This window comes from Triticum aestivum, chromosome 4D (genome assembly GCF_018294505.1).
Source record: "Triticum aestivum cultivar Chinese Spring chromosome 4D, IWGSC CS RefSeq v2.1, whole genome shotgun sequence".
NCBI lineage: Eukaryota > Viridiplantae > Streptophyta > Magnoliopsida > Poales > Poaceae > Triticum > Triticum aestivum.
Window position 1 is genome coordinate 61360105 of NC_057805.1, and position 14217 is coordinate 61374321.

The 14217-nt window shown below is 43.8% G+C and overlaps 1 protein-coding gene and 1 long non-coding RNA gene across 2 annotated transcripts; both read left to right on the forward strand.

Moving 5' to 3' along the window:
* Nucleotides 1-404: 404 nt before the first annotated feature.
* LOC123099614 (uncharacterized) lies at nt 405-1999 on the forward strand. Its single transcript, XR_006448198.1, has 2 exons — nt 405-588; nt 1702-1999. It is a non-coding gene; the product is annotated as an uncharacterized lncRNA (long non-coding RNA).
* A 2644-nt stretch (nt 2000-4643) lies between these two features.
* On the forward strand, nt 4644-9476 carry LOC123096204 (GTPase Der). The gene is made up of 11 exons (XM_044517850.1): nt 4644-5081; nt 5709-5767; nt 5888-5971; nt 6084-6377; nt 6684-6823; nt 7234-7321; nt 7435-7626; nt 7724-7885; nt 7983-8176; nt 8724-8874; nt 8990-9476. Exons 1-11 carry the CDS (start codon nt 4739-4741, stop codon nt 9200-9202), a joined length of 1920 nt encoding a protein of 639 aa, XP_044373785.1. The 5' UTR covers nt 4644-4738; the 3' UTR covers nt 9203-9476.
* Nucleotides 9477-14217: the final 4741 nt, after the last annotated feature.

Consider the following 14217-nt stretch of genomic DNA (forward strand, 5'->3'; position numbering starts at 1 on the left):
GCGTCATGAAGATATTTTCATCCTTGCTTTGAGTCAATAGGATGGGATCTACTCCCTCCATTCCAAAATAGATGACCCAATTTTATACTAACTTTATGCGTCAGATACAGCAGAATGTATGTCAGAACCGTCAGTGGTATTTTATATGTATAAGAACAGTGAATCGTTTTAAGCTTATACACGAATCTATTGCATCAATCTTGAAAACGCAACGGACGGCTGGAAACCACGCAATTTTACTTTTCGGTGCTGTTACTCCTTAGGCCTCGTTTGTTTCGCGTGGATTAGGGGGGTTTCGAGCCGATATTCCTCGCGTGGCCCAGAATCCTCGCAAATACCCGTTGGCCCATTTGGTACCCGGGGTTTCGACGGCCCAACCCACGCGATTCCCCGTCGATCCATCAGTTTCCACGCGCTTCAGAACCCTCGAGCCCCCCCTCGAGGATTTGCTCGCCCGACTCACGCCGCCGCCCGACCCGAGACGCCGCCGCCGCCTCCTCCCAAGACGCCGCCGCCGCCTCCTCCCCAAGACGCCGCGCTGCCTCGACGCCGGCAATCTCCTCCGGCATACTGGACTTCTCCCCGGTGGTTAGTAACCGCAGCCCCTCCCCTCCCCCTCCTCTCCATGGCTGCCACCTCCCGCACGCCCTCCGTCCGCCTCGTCCTCACCGGCAAGCACGCCAAGAACGGCGTCTCCTACCCCCAGCTCCACATGTACCCTAACCCTACCCAGCTAGCTTGCCAAGAACGCCGTCCTCTTCTACCCTAACCCTAGCTGTCGAGATTGCCATAAATTTGTGTGTTGAGGATAAATTGGCAGATTGTAAACCAACTTTTTCATTGTTGATTGTAATGGCAGTGTAGTGCAGATTAGATGTTGATATGTGTTGTGACCATGGAGCAAATTAGATGTTTGAACTGTTGTCTGTATGTGCTGTGACCATGGAGCAAATTTAATTGTAAACCAACTTTTCCTAGATGCTTGATGGTCATGGTTCTGTAAGCTTTGTGGTGAGGGGCTGTGTCCCCTTCGATTTTGGCAAGCTTACAGCATCGGTACCATGTGAAGCCCCCCTTTATTATCTGTTATCATGCTCTTTCACTGAACCTATGTATTAGTACTATCTAAGTAAGATGGATCCTTTTCAGTTATATCTCTTGGTGAGCAGTGCTGGAGTTTGTGATTTGCAGCTTTCTGATATGCCTGGTGCTTGCTTCTCTTTTGTATGGGTTGGTTGAATTTAACCGAAAGTTATCTGTTGTTGGATGATCTGTTGTATGTTGCATTTCCAGTGTGTAATTGGCAACTTGCAGTTGTTTAGCTGAATTTTGGAGTTACTATTGTTCTATATAATTCATTGGTCAAGTTTGACCGCTTGTTCTTTGCACTACTGCTGCTAAAGTTAGAAGTTACCTGTTCTCTGGGAGACTATTGAATTCTATTATTTTCAATTCTCTCAGAATTGTTTTGAATGGTTGAATAAGAGCTAAGTATGTGCTTTCTCGGGTGTCAGCCAGCCTAAACTTATCTTTGATTGACTGTTTTGCTAAATTTATCTACAGTTGAACAGAGCTTGCCTTTGTTCTCTTTTTAATTTTGTATTTTGTGCTCTTAATATTCCTTGAAATATACCTGATCGTTGTTATTTATGCAAGGGAAAAGTCTCTTTGTTTGCTGAGACAAATTTTGTTTTCCTCCAGGTCCCACTGAACCAGACGTTTGCAGGGTCCCTCGAAATCGTCTGTTTGAGAGTCTCCTCGGTTGCTTTTGTGTCTGCGCTATTGCTGACTTGTAGTTGGAATTTATGCTCCTGTCATGTACTCTCTTCCAACAATCGCTGTAGAACATCAAGTGATGCTTTTCTCTATGTTGCATAAATAGTTCAGCATGCTTATGTATTCTCAGCATCCTTGAATGTACGCATGTCTTGCCTGGGACTTGTGAATGCCGAGAACCTACGAGACATTTTTGGTTCTAAGTCATGCTGATGTGAGAGAATATGTTGCTGTTATGTGTATGTGATGATATATTGATTCCAAGTCAATAGAATTATGTTGTTCATGTGAAGAACTGTTGCAAGATTAGATTTTTAACTGTTTTACACCTTTTTAATTTAATATGGCAATCCCTTCCTATCAAACATTGTTTTGTACAGGGGGATTTGAAGGATGTGTGGCTAGAGGGAGATTTGAGGTTCCAAGAGAATTGGGTGGAAGAAGGGGATTCACCAAATCCCCTGGAATCCTCTCCTCCCACTCTCCTCCCAAAACCTCCACAATCCCTTGCTGTCAAACAAAGGCCTTAGAGCATTTCTAGTAGTACCCTCAAACCCTAAAAAATAACCGCTTTTTTACGGGTTGAGACGAAAAATTCCTAAAGAATAGAACCCCTTAACCCTTAAACCCTCAAAAAAATTTAGAGGCTCAAACCCTATTCTCATTCCCAGCCTGTAGAAACAGGGGTTGGCCAGCCCAACCCCTCCCCGACCCGGTTCCATCGCCAACGACGCGCGGGAGGGAATTTTCAGCTCCCCCTCCCCGGATCCGGCCGCCCTCCCGCCGCGCCGCGCCCCGGCGCTCCATCCCCGGCCGCCCCTCCGCCTCCCCGCCCCGCCGTGCGCCCTCCCCCCCGCCCCGGCCGCCCTTCCCGCCTCCCCTGCGCCGCCGCGGCCCGGCCGCCTCGCGCCTCCCCTCCCGCCCTGACCGGCCGCCCAGGAGCCGGCATCGAGGAGCCGCGCCGCCGCCCTGCCCTCCCGGCGGCCATCCCGGCCGCCCTCCCGCCGTCCAAGCCGCGCCCCGGCCGCCCTCCCGCCGGCCGCCTCTGCCGCCTCCTCTGAGGTGAGGTATGTGCTTTTTTTTTCATTTTGTTTCATTTTCTTTATTGTTTCATTTTTTAGCACTAATTAGTGACTGTCCTTTGCAGATGGAGATGAACAATGAGGAGATTGTCATGGACTCGATGTCCGATTCGTCGGATTGGTCGACATCCGACGATTCCGACATTGATGAGTTGTTGCAAGACGACGACGTCGAGATGATGAGCCTCCTCATCGACGTGCAATCGTTTGAAAACCGCGTGAAGCTGATGGATCAGAGGAGAGGGTCGAAGATGGGGCGAGTCACCATCTACCGGAACCGCACTCTCGGACACGAGCATTTGATGGAAGACTACTTCGCGGAGGTACCTACATACCCTCCTCGTCTCTTCCGTAGAAGGTACCGAATGCGGCGTAGTTTGTTTGTGAAGATTGTCACCGATTGTGAGGCCGCCTCCTATTACTTTAAACGTCGTAGATCCGCCGCCGGTATCATGGGGTTTAGTGCATATCAAAAGATATCGGCGGCAATGCGGGTACTCGCTTATGGCATACCCGCGGATTATACCGACGAGTATCTTCGCATTGGGCAAGATACAACTACGGAGTCAGTCCGTAGGTTTGCCAAGTTGGTCATCCGGTTGTACGGTGAGCAGTATCTTCGGGCACTAAACGAGGAAGATACAAAGAGATTAATGGAAATGAATGAAAAAAGGGGATGGCCGGGGATGCTTGGTAGTCTTGATTGCATGCATTGGAGGTGGAAAAATTGCCCAAAGGCATGGCACGGAATGTATTGCGGTAAAAGCCGTGATGCTACCATTGTGCTTGAGGCCGTAGCATCTCAGGACACATGGATTTGGCATGCATTCTTTGGGTTGCCGGGAACACTCAATGATATCAATATCCTCAATAGATCTCCTTTGTTCAAAAGATTAATTTCTGGGGATGCTCCAGCTTGCAACTACAAAATCATGGACAATGAGTACTCAATGGGATACTATCTCACCGATGGCATCTATCCCGAATGGGCAACTCTTGCGAAGTCCATCAAGGAGAAAAATGGGGTGCCCTTAACAAGAAAAGAGGCTCATTTCACCAAGGCACAAGAGGCAGCCCGCAAGGATATTGAGAGAGCTTTCGGTGTTTTGCAAGCAAGGTTTGCCATAGTTCGTGGTCCAGCTCGGTTTTGGGACAAAAAACCTTGGTGAACATCATGAAATGTTGTGTGATTCTACACAACATGATCCTAGAGGATGAGAGAGGGTTAAACCTCCCTTGTTTCTATGACAATGTTGGTACCCGTGTGCAACCGGAAAGAAACCCTTCTCGCATACACGCTTTTCTTCAAGCACATCGTGAGATTGAGGATGCAACCACTCATGGTCGGCTCCGGGATGATCTAGTAGAGCACCACTGGCAGTTGGATGGGCGGCGCATTGGCCCATGATGTATCTTTGTTTTACTTTTCTATGTCCTATTTGATTCGAACAATTAGTGTAATTTGCTCAAACATTGTTGTAATAATTTGAATGATTATTGTTTTATTCGGTGTTGTAGTAATAACTAGAATGATTATTGTTTTATGTCAAATGTGATGGAGTTTGTGATATGTCATATGATGAAATGTGTGATATATGAAATGACAGTTTTAAAGGTTGGGGTTGAGGCAAAGACTAGAACCCTCAAATCCAACCCTTAAAGCAGTTTAAAGGGTTGGGTTTGAGGGTTCTAGTCTTTGTCCATGTTTTTCAACCCTTAAAAGTGTCAAAAACTAGCACTTCTCAACCCTTAAAACTGCTATAAGGGTTTGAGGGTTCGGCCTTATTGGGGTCGGTGAGAATTGGCCGAAGTTATTCCCACGACCAGCCTTATCCCCTTTCGTCTCCCGCTGCCCCCGGCCTCGCGCTCTACGGCGCGCCATGGCCATGCCCTCCACTTCTTCCTCCTCGCGGCCGCCTATCCTGCACCCTAGCTCCAAAACCCCGAACACTCCACGCCTGCTGCCGCTCGTCTCCAGGGCTGCTGCCCCTCGCCCGCTGCTTCTCTCCTTCGCTCCGCCCGCGCCCGGGCGCGGGCTCCGGACCGCTGCCGCCCAACAACCCGCCTACGAAAATGGAGAGGAGGAAGAGGAAGGGGTGGAGGATGATGAGTATTACAGCGACGAGGAGGATGAAGGGGAGTTGGACGTGGAGGCGATGGAGGAAGAGGCGCGGCGCGCCGCCGCCGACCTCGCCGCGCGCCTCGACCGGGAGCTACGCGTCGGTGAGTGGGCATATTTATCATTTGATCTCCACATTTGTCGTGCGGTGTGGTCGTGGTCGCCGTTCGTATGCTGCTCTGGTCAGGCAAATTACTGGAGATCGCTGGTCTTTTCACTTTTGCTTCGTAATTCATTCCCTTGCATTTATAGACTATAGTGAAAACTTTGAAGCTTCCGGCAACAATGCCCAAAATACCCTTGTTACAATTATAGTACAGTACAATACAGTGTGGTCGGGTGTTGGCTCTGAACACCTAATGCTGTAGAGCAGCCCGACGAGGAATTTTGTGTCAATTGGTGGCTATATGGGTGGTGTTTAGGTTTCCTGTATTTAGAAATTTGAAGGCGTGGTTCAACTGTGTGGCACCTTTAACTTCGGTTCTTTTTTGGTCATAGCAATTAGTGAATATTATGATTGCCTATGGATCCTAGTCAAGTAGATGTTGGTAATTAGCAAGACTATTATAGACAGTTTAGCCTTTAGTTTCAAGTGTTGCAACAAAATAACATTGTTAACTATAAATATTGTGTTTTTCAAGAATAATATACTGATGTGCTGTTTTTTTCCCTCTAAAAGCTTACTTCATTCACTTCACTTGGTTCATAGACTACATGTCGACATTTTTCAGATGGTGATGTTCGGGAGAAAAGAAGAACCATGAGGGATAAGACATCAACATCTAAACATGTCGGTGTATCTTCATGTTCTAATAATGAGTCGTCTAGTTGACATGCTAATGAAGACACTGTTGTAATGTGGATTGTGGAAAACAAAGTTAACCAATTTACCGTTCAATTCATGACTCAGATCCCAGACAGTAAGCTTCCAAAGGTGGCTGTTATTGGTAGACCTAATGTGGGTAAATCTGCACTATTCAATCGGCTTGTCGGGGTATTCCACTTGCTTACACAAACATAATTTCAGTTTGTTTCTGCAATGTACACCACTGTATGTCTGATCCGAATGCAAAAATTGATATGTATTGTGTTCTGATATCTAACAGGGCAATAGGGCTATCGTTGTTGATGAACCTGGTGTAACAAGGGATCGTTTGTATGGACGATCTTATTGGGGTGATCAAGAGTTTATGGTTATTGATACTGGGGGTGTGATTACTCTATCGAAGTCTCAAGCAGGTGTAATGGAAGAACTTGCCATCACAACTACTGTTGGTATGGATGGGATTCCAATGGCCTCTCGAGAAGCTGCTATTGCTAGGATGCCATCTATGATTGAGAAGCAAGCTGTTGCTGCCGTTGAAGAAGCAGCTGTCCTTCTTTTCCTTGTGGATGGTCAGGCAGGTTTAGGCGATTATAGTTGTATCATCTTATATTTTGAGCAACTATTTTATCTGTTACTTTTGCTATTCGATCTTCTAATCGTACTAGCTCGGTTTAATATGAACAGTTCAATATTTACCTCGTAACGACTCAAGTTTTGTTTCCCTGGTGCCTTTTCTTGATTCATGCTCCTGAGAAGATTCTTCTTGACAAAAGCTGCATAACTTGCCAGTGATAGTATGCTATCATTTTTGAGTTACCCATTGTTACTATAAACTTCCAAAGCTTGTTTTCACTAACATGATGGTCTCAAATTCCTCCAGGCTGGTCTTGTGGCAGCTGATATAGAAATTGCTGATTGGTTACGTCGCAACTTCTCACACAAGTGCATCATACTTGCTGTAAACAAGTGTGAATCGCCACGGAAAGGGCAAATGCAAGCATTAGAATTTTGGTCATTAGGGTGAGCCTATAAAAGCACAACTTACACTATACCCACACGGTGATTACATTGATTCAGTTCATTTGCATTTCGAAAAGATTAGACAATGCTGGAATGATCTTTTAGGTTATATTTTGGACAATAGCGGCTAATGAGAACTTGATACTAGCACTGATATCTTTGTGATTGTGCTGCTATAATAAAAGAGACAAACAACATACTGTACTAGTCTTGTTTAAATTGTATATAGGCCTTAACAGCATAAAGTATCAGAATTTAATATCAATAACTTATGCCAGACCAGAATCAATTGTCTTCCAACTCTGGTTACACTCTTACCATAAAGTTTGATGTTTTTTTTTCTTTAGCTATGCAGTCGGCTGTATTTATATTTATTTGCTGCTCGGCTCATCTTTCCTCTATTCCTTTAGGTTTACACCTTTACCAATATCTGCTATCACCGGCACTGGAACTGGAGAGCTCCTGGATATGGTCTGTTCGGAACTGAAAAAGTTCGAGGTAATTTTTGTTCAGATAATGTTTGGCCTTACATGCATGCATGATGATACTCATCTCTTAATGATTGGGCACATTCACGAAGTTCTTTTTGATATAAAGTCGAGGCGTTACAGGGACTAGAAGGATTGGATGATGTTGAAGAAGACGAAAACCGCGTTCCTGCTATTTCTATTGTTGGAAGACCAAATGTTGGGAAAAGTAGCATTCTAAATGCTTTGGTTGGAGAAGATAGAACTATTGTGAGCCCAGTTAGTGGTACCACCCGTGATGCCATTGATACTGAGTTAACCACAGTGGATGGGCAGGTTTGTTCATAAGACTCTTGAGCATTTAAGCACCAGAGCTGCTTCATTGGTGCAGTACACTGCCAACACCGGTATGCTGATATCTCAAATGCCGCAGAAATACAAACTCATCGATACGGCTGGCATCCGACGGAGAGCAGCAGTTGCTTCTGCTGGCAGCACAACTGAAACACTTTCAGTAAAACGTGCATTTAGTGCAATTCGTCGATCTGATGTAGTTGCCCTTGTTATTGAAGCGATGGCCTGTGTCTCGGAGCAGGTATTTATCTCAACAATCCATTCACATGTGCACACAAACATTTCATGTAGATATATAGTTTATTCTAACACCGTGATTTTTTTTTTGCGGTATCAAGGATTATAAAATTGCAGAAAGGATTGAGAAAGAGGGAAAGGCATGTGTCATTGTTGTGAACAAATGGGACACAATCCCAAACAAGAACAATGAGAGTACTACACATTATGAACAAGATGTAAGAGAGAAGCTTCGTGTACTTGACTGGGCACCTATTGTTTACTGTTCTGCGATAAATGGGAACAGCGTTGAAAAGTAAAACCCTAATCTTAGTTTTAGAATCTCAGTCTTTTGATACTTCGTTATTCGTTCAAATATTAGCTGTATATACCCCCCTACAGGCTATAGTGTGTACATTTCACCCTTTTGGGTTATACCTCTGCAACGATTAATTTATGTGCTCTGCCTGCAGCGGCCAAGGCCAACCATTTCCATTCTTCTTCTAGAACATCATTTCCATATTTTGTTACATACTTCAAAGTCCCTACAGCAAGAATCTTATAGACTTGTAGATCTGTAATGCCAAGGGCTGGTGTAGTGGGTGACTGGGTGATGGTTACTGTAACTTTCTTGCTAACTGACATATGAAACATGTGTTTCCTCTATGAACTTATGTTTGCCAAAATTTTCTGTGCTTACTGGACATGCAAAATTTGCTGGATTCCCACTTTCCCCCCTTGATGAGTCGTCTATGCCAGTATTAGTATCCTCCTGCTACTTCTGTTCTAGACACCAGCACTGCATATAGAATATTGTCCTGTATTGACATTCTCTAATATATGCTGTATGGATTTGTTGTCAGGATTATTTCTGCTGCTTCTTTGGTTGAAAAGGAAAGGTCTAGAAGACTTGGCACCTCTATTCTTAACCAAGTGGTTAGAGAAGCTGTAGCATTCAAAGCACCACCACGAACAAGAGGTGGCAAAAGAGGCCGTGTTTATTACACAACACAGGTGACCTATTTGGGAAGAGATGATCCTCACTTCTTTCAGTCTGTACAGTTCTATCTCCAAACTACCTTGCAGCATTTTCATTCTTCAGAGCCAAAGGAATCTTGTTTTTCTGCAGGCTGCTGTTCGTCCACCAACGTTTGTCCTCTTCGTTAATGACGCAAAACTCTTCCCTGAGCCGTATCGGCGGTACATGCACAAGCAGCTCCGGTCTGACGCCGGATTCCCGGGCACGCCTATTCGCCTACTGTGGCGTAGCAGGAAGCGGACTGATAGGCAACAGAGGAGATCAAATACGGAGGCTCGTGGTGCGCTTGTAGCGGCGAGTTAGCATGTGAAGCAATGTTGCTACGTTCGAAAAGAAAAGGAAAATGTGGCGGAGTTAGCAGTACCACGGCATCCCTTTTCCTCCTTGTTCACGCGCTTTTCCTGGCTGCGAACGTGTGACTAGCAATGCGCCAATGAGGTTCATATTATTCAAATGAAAAAGGTTTTGTTTTTCTTCTTAGTCCTCAACTACTGCCAAAGTTGAAGTATGGTCACTATACTCTAATACTATAACTTTTTGGTCTCTCAAATGCTAGAACGTCTGAAATTTGATCTTTTGCTGCACTGAGTGGTTTTAAGAAGAGTGAATTACATTCTTTACCCCATAGGCCATAGTTTTACGTTTGTGACAACAATTACCCCATATAGCAGTTTTTTTTTCCACATTTTACACAATTTAAGCAAACTTGCGCCACAAATTACCTCATTTATGTTTTTCTTGTTTCGATGCTGACTGCACGCAACGTTGGCTGGTTTATTTTACTTTTTGGTTTTTCCTGGTTTGCTTTGATTTTTGGATGATCAAACCGAACTACCCGCGCGCTGCGCGAACCCCTCCTCCCCCATGGACCTCATGTTCGTGTGGGCTCAGGACCTCGACCGCCGATTAATTAGCCGCAAAGAATCAACGAATGAACTTAGCAGAGCGGTGTAATGGCGATCACTGTCGCCGCCAAAGCGCGCGGCCGGCCGGCCACCATACGTTCGGACACGGTTCCAAGCTAGCCAAGCTTGTGGCATGCATGCGGACAAATTTGACCTATAGACGAAATTAAATCACAGAATGAACTATTCGTGAAACTATTTCACGCGGCCGACCTTTTTGTGTGACGCCCGACGCGAAGGCGCCACACTACACTGTGCAACGCCTTACACATAGGCGCTACACGGCCAGCGTCGCACCCGTGTGATCAGAAAATTACTAAGTCAGTGTGCAGCGCCTGAGAGCTAGGCGCCACACCATACAGTGTAGCGCCTAGCTCCTAGGCGTTGCACTAGTGCAGCGCCTAGCTCCCAGGCGTTGCACTAGTGCAGCGCCTGAGAGCTAGGCGCCACGGGTCAGCCGCGTGAAATAGTTTCACGGACAGTTCATTCTGTGATTTGATTTCGTCTATAGGTCAAATTTGCCATGCATGCGCCATGCAGGCGGCTAGTCATGTCACTTCTTTTAAGAAACAGCTGGACTCTGCTACATATTTTTATTAATTTTCAAATAAATAGTACAGAGTTATTGTACAGAAAGAAAGAAAAAAAATGAAAGGAGCTATACAAAAAGCTAGGCTATAAAGGAAAAGGAAAGAATACAGCAAACAACAACTATACAAGAAAGAGCTTTTTTTTTTGCGAAAATATACAAGAAAGAGCTAGGACATAGTATTGTACAGAAAGAAAAACAAAAGGAGCTATACAAAAAGCTAGGCTAGAAAGGAAAATGAAACAACACAGCAGCAAACAACAACTATACAAGAAAGAGATAGTCATCTAAAAGCTCTAAGCCACTGTAATCTTTCCTCTGCTCCGAATGTGATCCACTGAATTTCTTCTTCGAATTTTCTCATGCAATGTATAAGCTAGGAATGGTGTGTTCGAATAGAAAGTTATTCCGAGTGGTCCAGATGGCCCAAGCAACCAAGCTGATAATCTCCAATGAAAAAGGGACATTTAGCAGCTGCTGCTGTAGATGATTAATCTCCTCTTGTAGGCCCAATCTGGTAGGTGCCCATGTAGGACAAATGTATGACCAGCATCATTGTGCAAATGGGCAAAGAAAGAAAAGGCGACCCCTTGTTTCTAGAACCTGCAAATTGCACAATGACAAGTATAGTCTTGTATTAAAAAATTCTTGCGCTGTAAAAGAGCTCTCGTGTTTAACATGTTGTTTGCAAGAAGCCAAAAAAATAATCTTGTGTTTGAGTTGGTAACATGTTTTCCACGGTGAAATAAACCATCCAACATTGCGTGCACAATCAACTTTGATTTTGGAGGCTTGAGAGAAAAGATTCATCAACTGCTGAAGTTGTTGTAACTTCTTGACATGCTTGCACGATTTCCGAAGTATCATCAGTATATTCTAAGATAGGGAAATCAGGACAAGAATGGATTGGGGGCTTGATGACTCCTCTCTGCATGGCATTATTTAAGATGGTATGTAGGAAATCAGAAATCAGCTGCTAACACAAAGAGGAAGGGGGAGAGAAGGTCTCCCTGCCTTACACCTCTTCTGCATTTGAAAGAATTACCAGGGACCCCATTTTGGAGAACAACAGAAGTCTCAGTGCTCAATAGCACCATCTCATTCCAAAACCTTTGTTTTGCAAAATATCCATAATCATTCCATGTTCCATCTTATCAAAGGCCTTCTCAAAATCTAGCTTTAACACCATTGTAGGTTGTTTGCTCTTATGTCATTGACATAAATAGTCATAAGCCCATGTAATGCGATCTTGAGTACATCAAGTTTTGATGATGACATATTGGTTGACATGAATTAAGTCTAGGACGATGGATTGTAATCTATTAGCAAGAAGCTTGGTGAGTAATTGATAGTGCAACTGAGAAAAGAAATTGGTCTATAATCATTAACACAGGAGACACCATTTTTCTTTTAGACGAGGGTGATGAAAGAGTTGTTAATATTTTGCAAACAAACTTCACCTCTATAAAATTGATGACAGAGATCATAAAAATCTTCTTTGATGATTGGCAAGTATTTCTTGATGAAGTCTGTATTGAAGCCATCAGGTCTTGGTGATTTGTTGGATGGGAGGTCCTTGATGGTGGCATCAATCTCCTCGAAGTAAAGGGCTCTTCCAAAAAGGAAAGATCATTGTAACCTGGCAGAAGATCAAGCAACTCTCGAGGGATAATGTAATGTTTTGAATTTCTGATTTACCCAATCTATCTTCAAAAGATTCATGTAAGAGTGATGCCGTGGCAGCATGATTTGTAACCTCAGTCCCGTCAGACCCAGTTGAAGAACTAATATAATTATGCCTATGTTGCATTGTGGCATAGGATGGAAACATTGTGAATTTTCACTTCCTAGAGTAACCCATTTAATTTTCCCTCTGTTGCCAATAAGCCTTTTGCTGCTATAATAATTTGTCCGATTGAATTTTGATATCTCTCCAAAGATCACATTCCATAGGTGTGAGAGGTCTGAAATTTTCAATGGCATCCAACATTTCATTCAGGGCATTGGCATCTGCAATATCTTCCTTTAAGTTAGAAAGTGCTTCAACCCAAGTATTTAAGCTTTTCCTTAATATTTTCAGGTTGGCATTGACCCTCTTGGCAACATCTGCATAATGGATACTTGATACGTCTTCATATATATAATTTTTTATTGTCTCATGCTATTATATTATCAATCTTGGATGCTTTATATGCATTTTATGCTATTTTATATCTTTTTTTGGGACTAACCTATTAACCCAGTGCCTAGTGCCAGTTCCTGTTTTTTTGCTTGTTTTTGGCTTTTTAGAAAAACAGTACCAAACGAAGTCCAAAAGCGATGAAACTTTACGATGATATTTTCTATACCAGAAGGGACCCTAGAAGGTTCGGTAGGAGGCTAGAAGACCTATGGGTGATCCACGAGCTCATAGAGCGCGCCCCCTTTGTGGGCCCCACATAGCTCCAGTTGACCTATTTTCAAGCCTATAAATTCACATATATTCCCAAACCAACACAGAGCCACCCAAAACACTTTTTCGCACCGCAAGCTTCTGTTCTTCCACGATCCCATCTGGAGGCCTTTTCCTATACTCTATCGAAGGGGAAATCGATCACGGATGGCTTCTACATCATTCTTGCTCCCTTCCGATGATGCGTGAGTAGTTCACCACAGACCTACGGGTACATAGCTAGTAGCTAGATGGCTTCACTCTCTCTCTTTGATCTTCAATACCGTGTTCTCCTCGATCTTCTTGGAGTTCTATCCGATGTAATCTTCTTTTGTGGTGTGTTTGTTGGGATCCGATGAATTATGGGTTTATGATCAGATTATTCATTGATAGTAATTTAGTCTTTCTGAACTTTATTCTGCATGATTATGCTAGCTTTGTATTTCTATCTGATCTATCCGTTTGCTTGGCCAACTAGATTGATGTATCTTTAGTGGGAGAGGTGCTTTGTAATGGGCTCAATCTTGTGGTGTCCTCACCCAGTGATAGAAGGGGTAGCGAAGCACGTATTTGTATTGTTGCCATTAAGGGTAAAACGACGGGGTTTATTCATATTGATTGGGTTTAGTTTGTCTATATCATGTCATCTTGCTTAAGGCGTTACTCTGTTTGTCATGAACTTACTACCATAGATGCATGCTGGATAGCGGTTGATTGGTGGAGTAGCAGTAGTAGATGCAAGCAGGAATCGGTCTACTTGTCATGGACGTGATGCCCATATGTGTGATCATTGCCATGAATACGTCATAACTATGCGCTTTTCTATCAATTGACCAACAATAATTTGTTTACCCGCCATATGATATGTGTTCGAGAGAGAAGCCTCTAGTCAAAACTATGGCCCCGGGTCTAATTTTATCATATTATAAAAAACAAAAATACCTCGCTACAATTTATTTACTTTTATTTTGTTTTGCAATTTATCTATCTAGCTATATAAGATTTGATCCTTGCAAGTAACGAGTTCAAGGGGATTGACAACCCTCTTGCCCGCGTTGGGTGCAAGTACTTGCTTTTGTGTGTGCAAGTGCTATTCACGAGGACTTGCGTGGTTCTCCTTTTGGTTTGATAAATCTTGGTTCTGAAAGTGATAGTTATCAACTAGAGGGGGTGAATAGGCGATTTTTATGAAAGTCTTCAAGACAAGCAATGTCTTCAAAGACGCGGAAGTGAAATAGTAACTAAACATGATACAGTGGAAGATAAACTACTCTAGGCATGCTGGAATGTAGAACAACAAATGACGTGAGGTGCAAAGACAAACAACAACTAGGTAGAACAGAGTAGTTACTGAAGATAGTGTGAAGACTAAGATGTAATCAGATGGAATGTC

What these genes read in the sequence shown, in the direction of transcription:
- LOC123096204 (XM_044517850.1), top strand. Translation starts at nt 4,739, where the DNA reads ATGGCCATGCCCTCCACTTCTTCCTCCTCGCGGCCGCCTATCCTGCAC. An exon ending in AGACATCAACATCTAAACAT is followed by an intron (nt 5,768 to 5,887) that starts GTCGGTGTATCT and finishes TTCATGACTCAG; the next exon opens with ATCCCAGACAGTAAGCTTCC. An exon ending in TATTCAATCGGCTTGTCGGG is followed by an intron (nt 5,972 to 6,083) that starts GTATTCCACTTG and finishes GATATCTAACAG; the next exon opens with GGCAATAGGGCTATCGTTGT.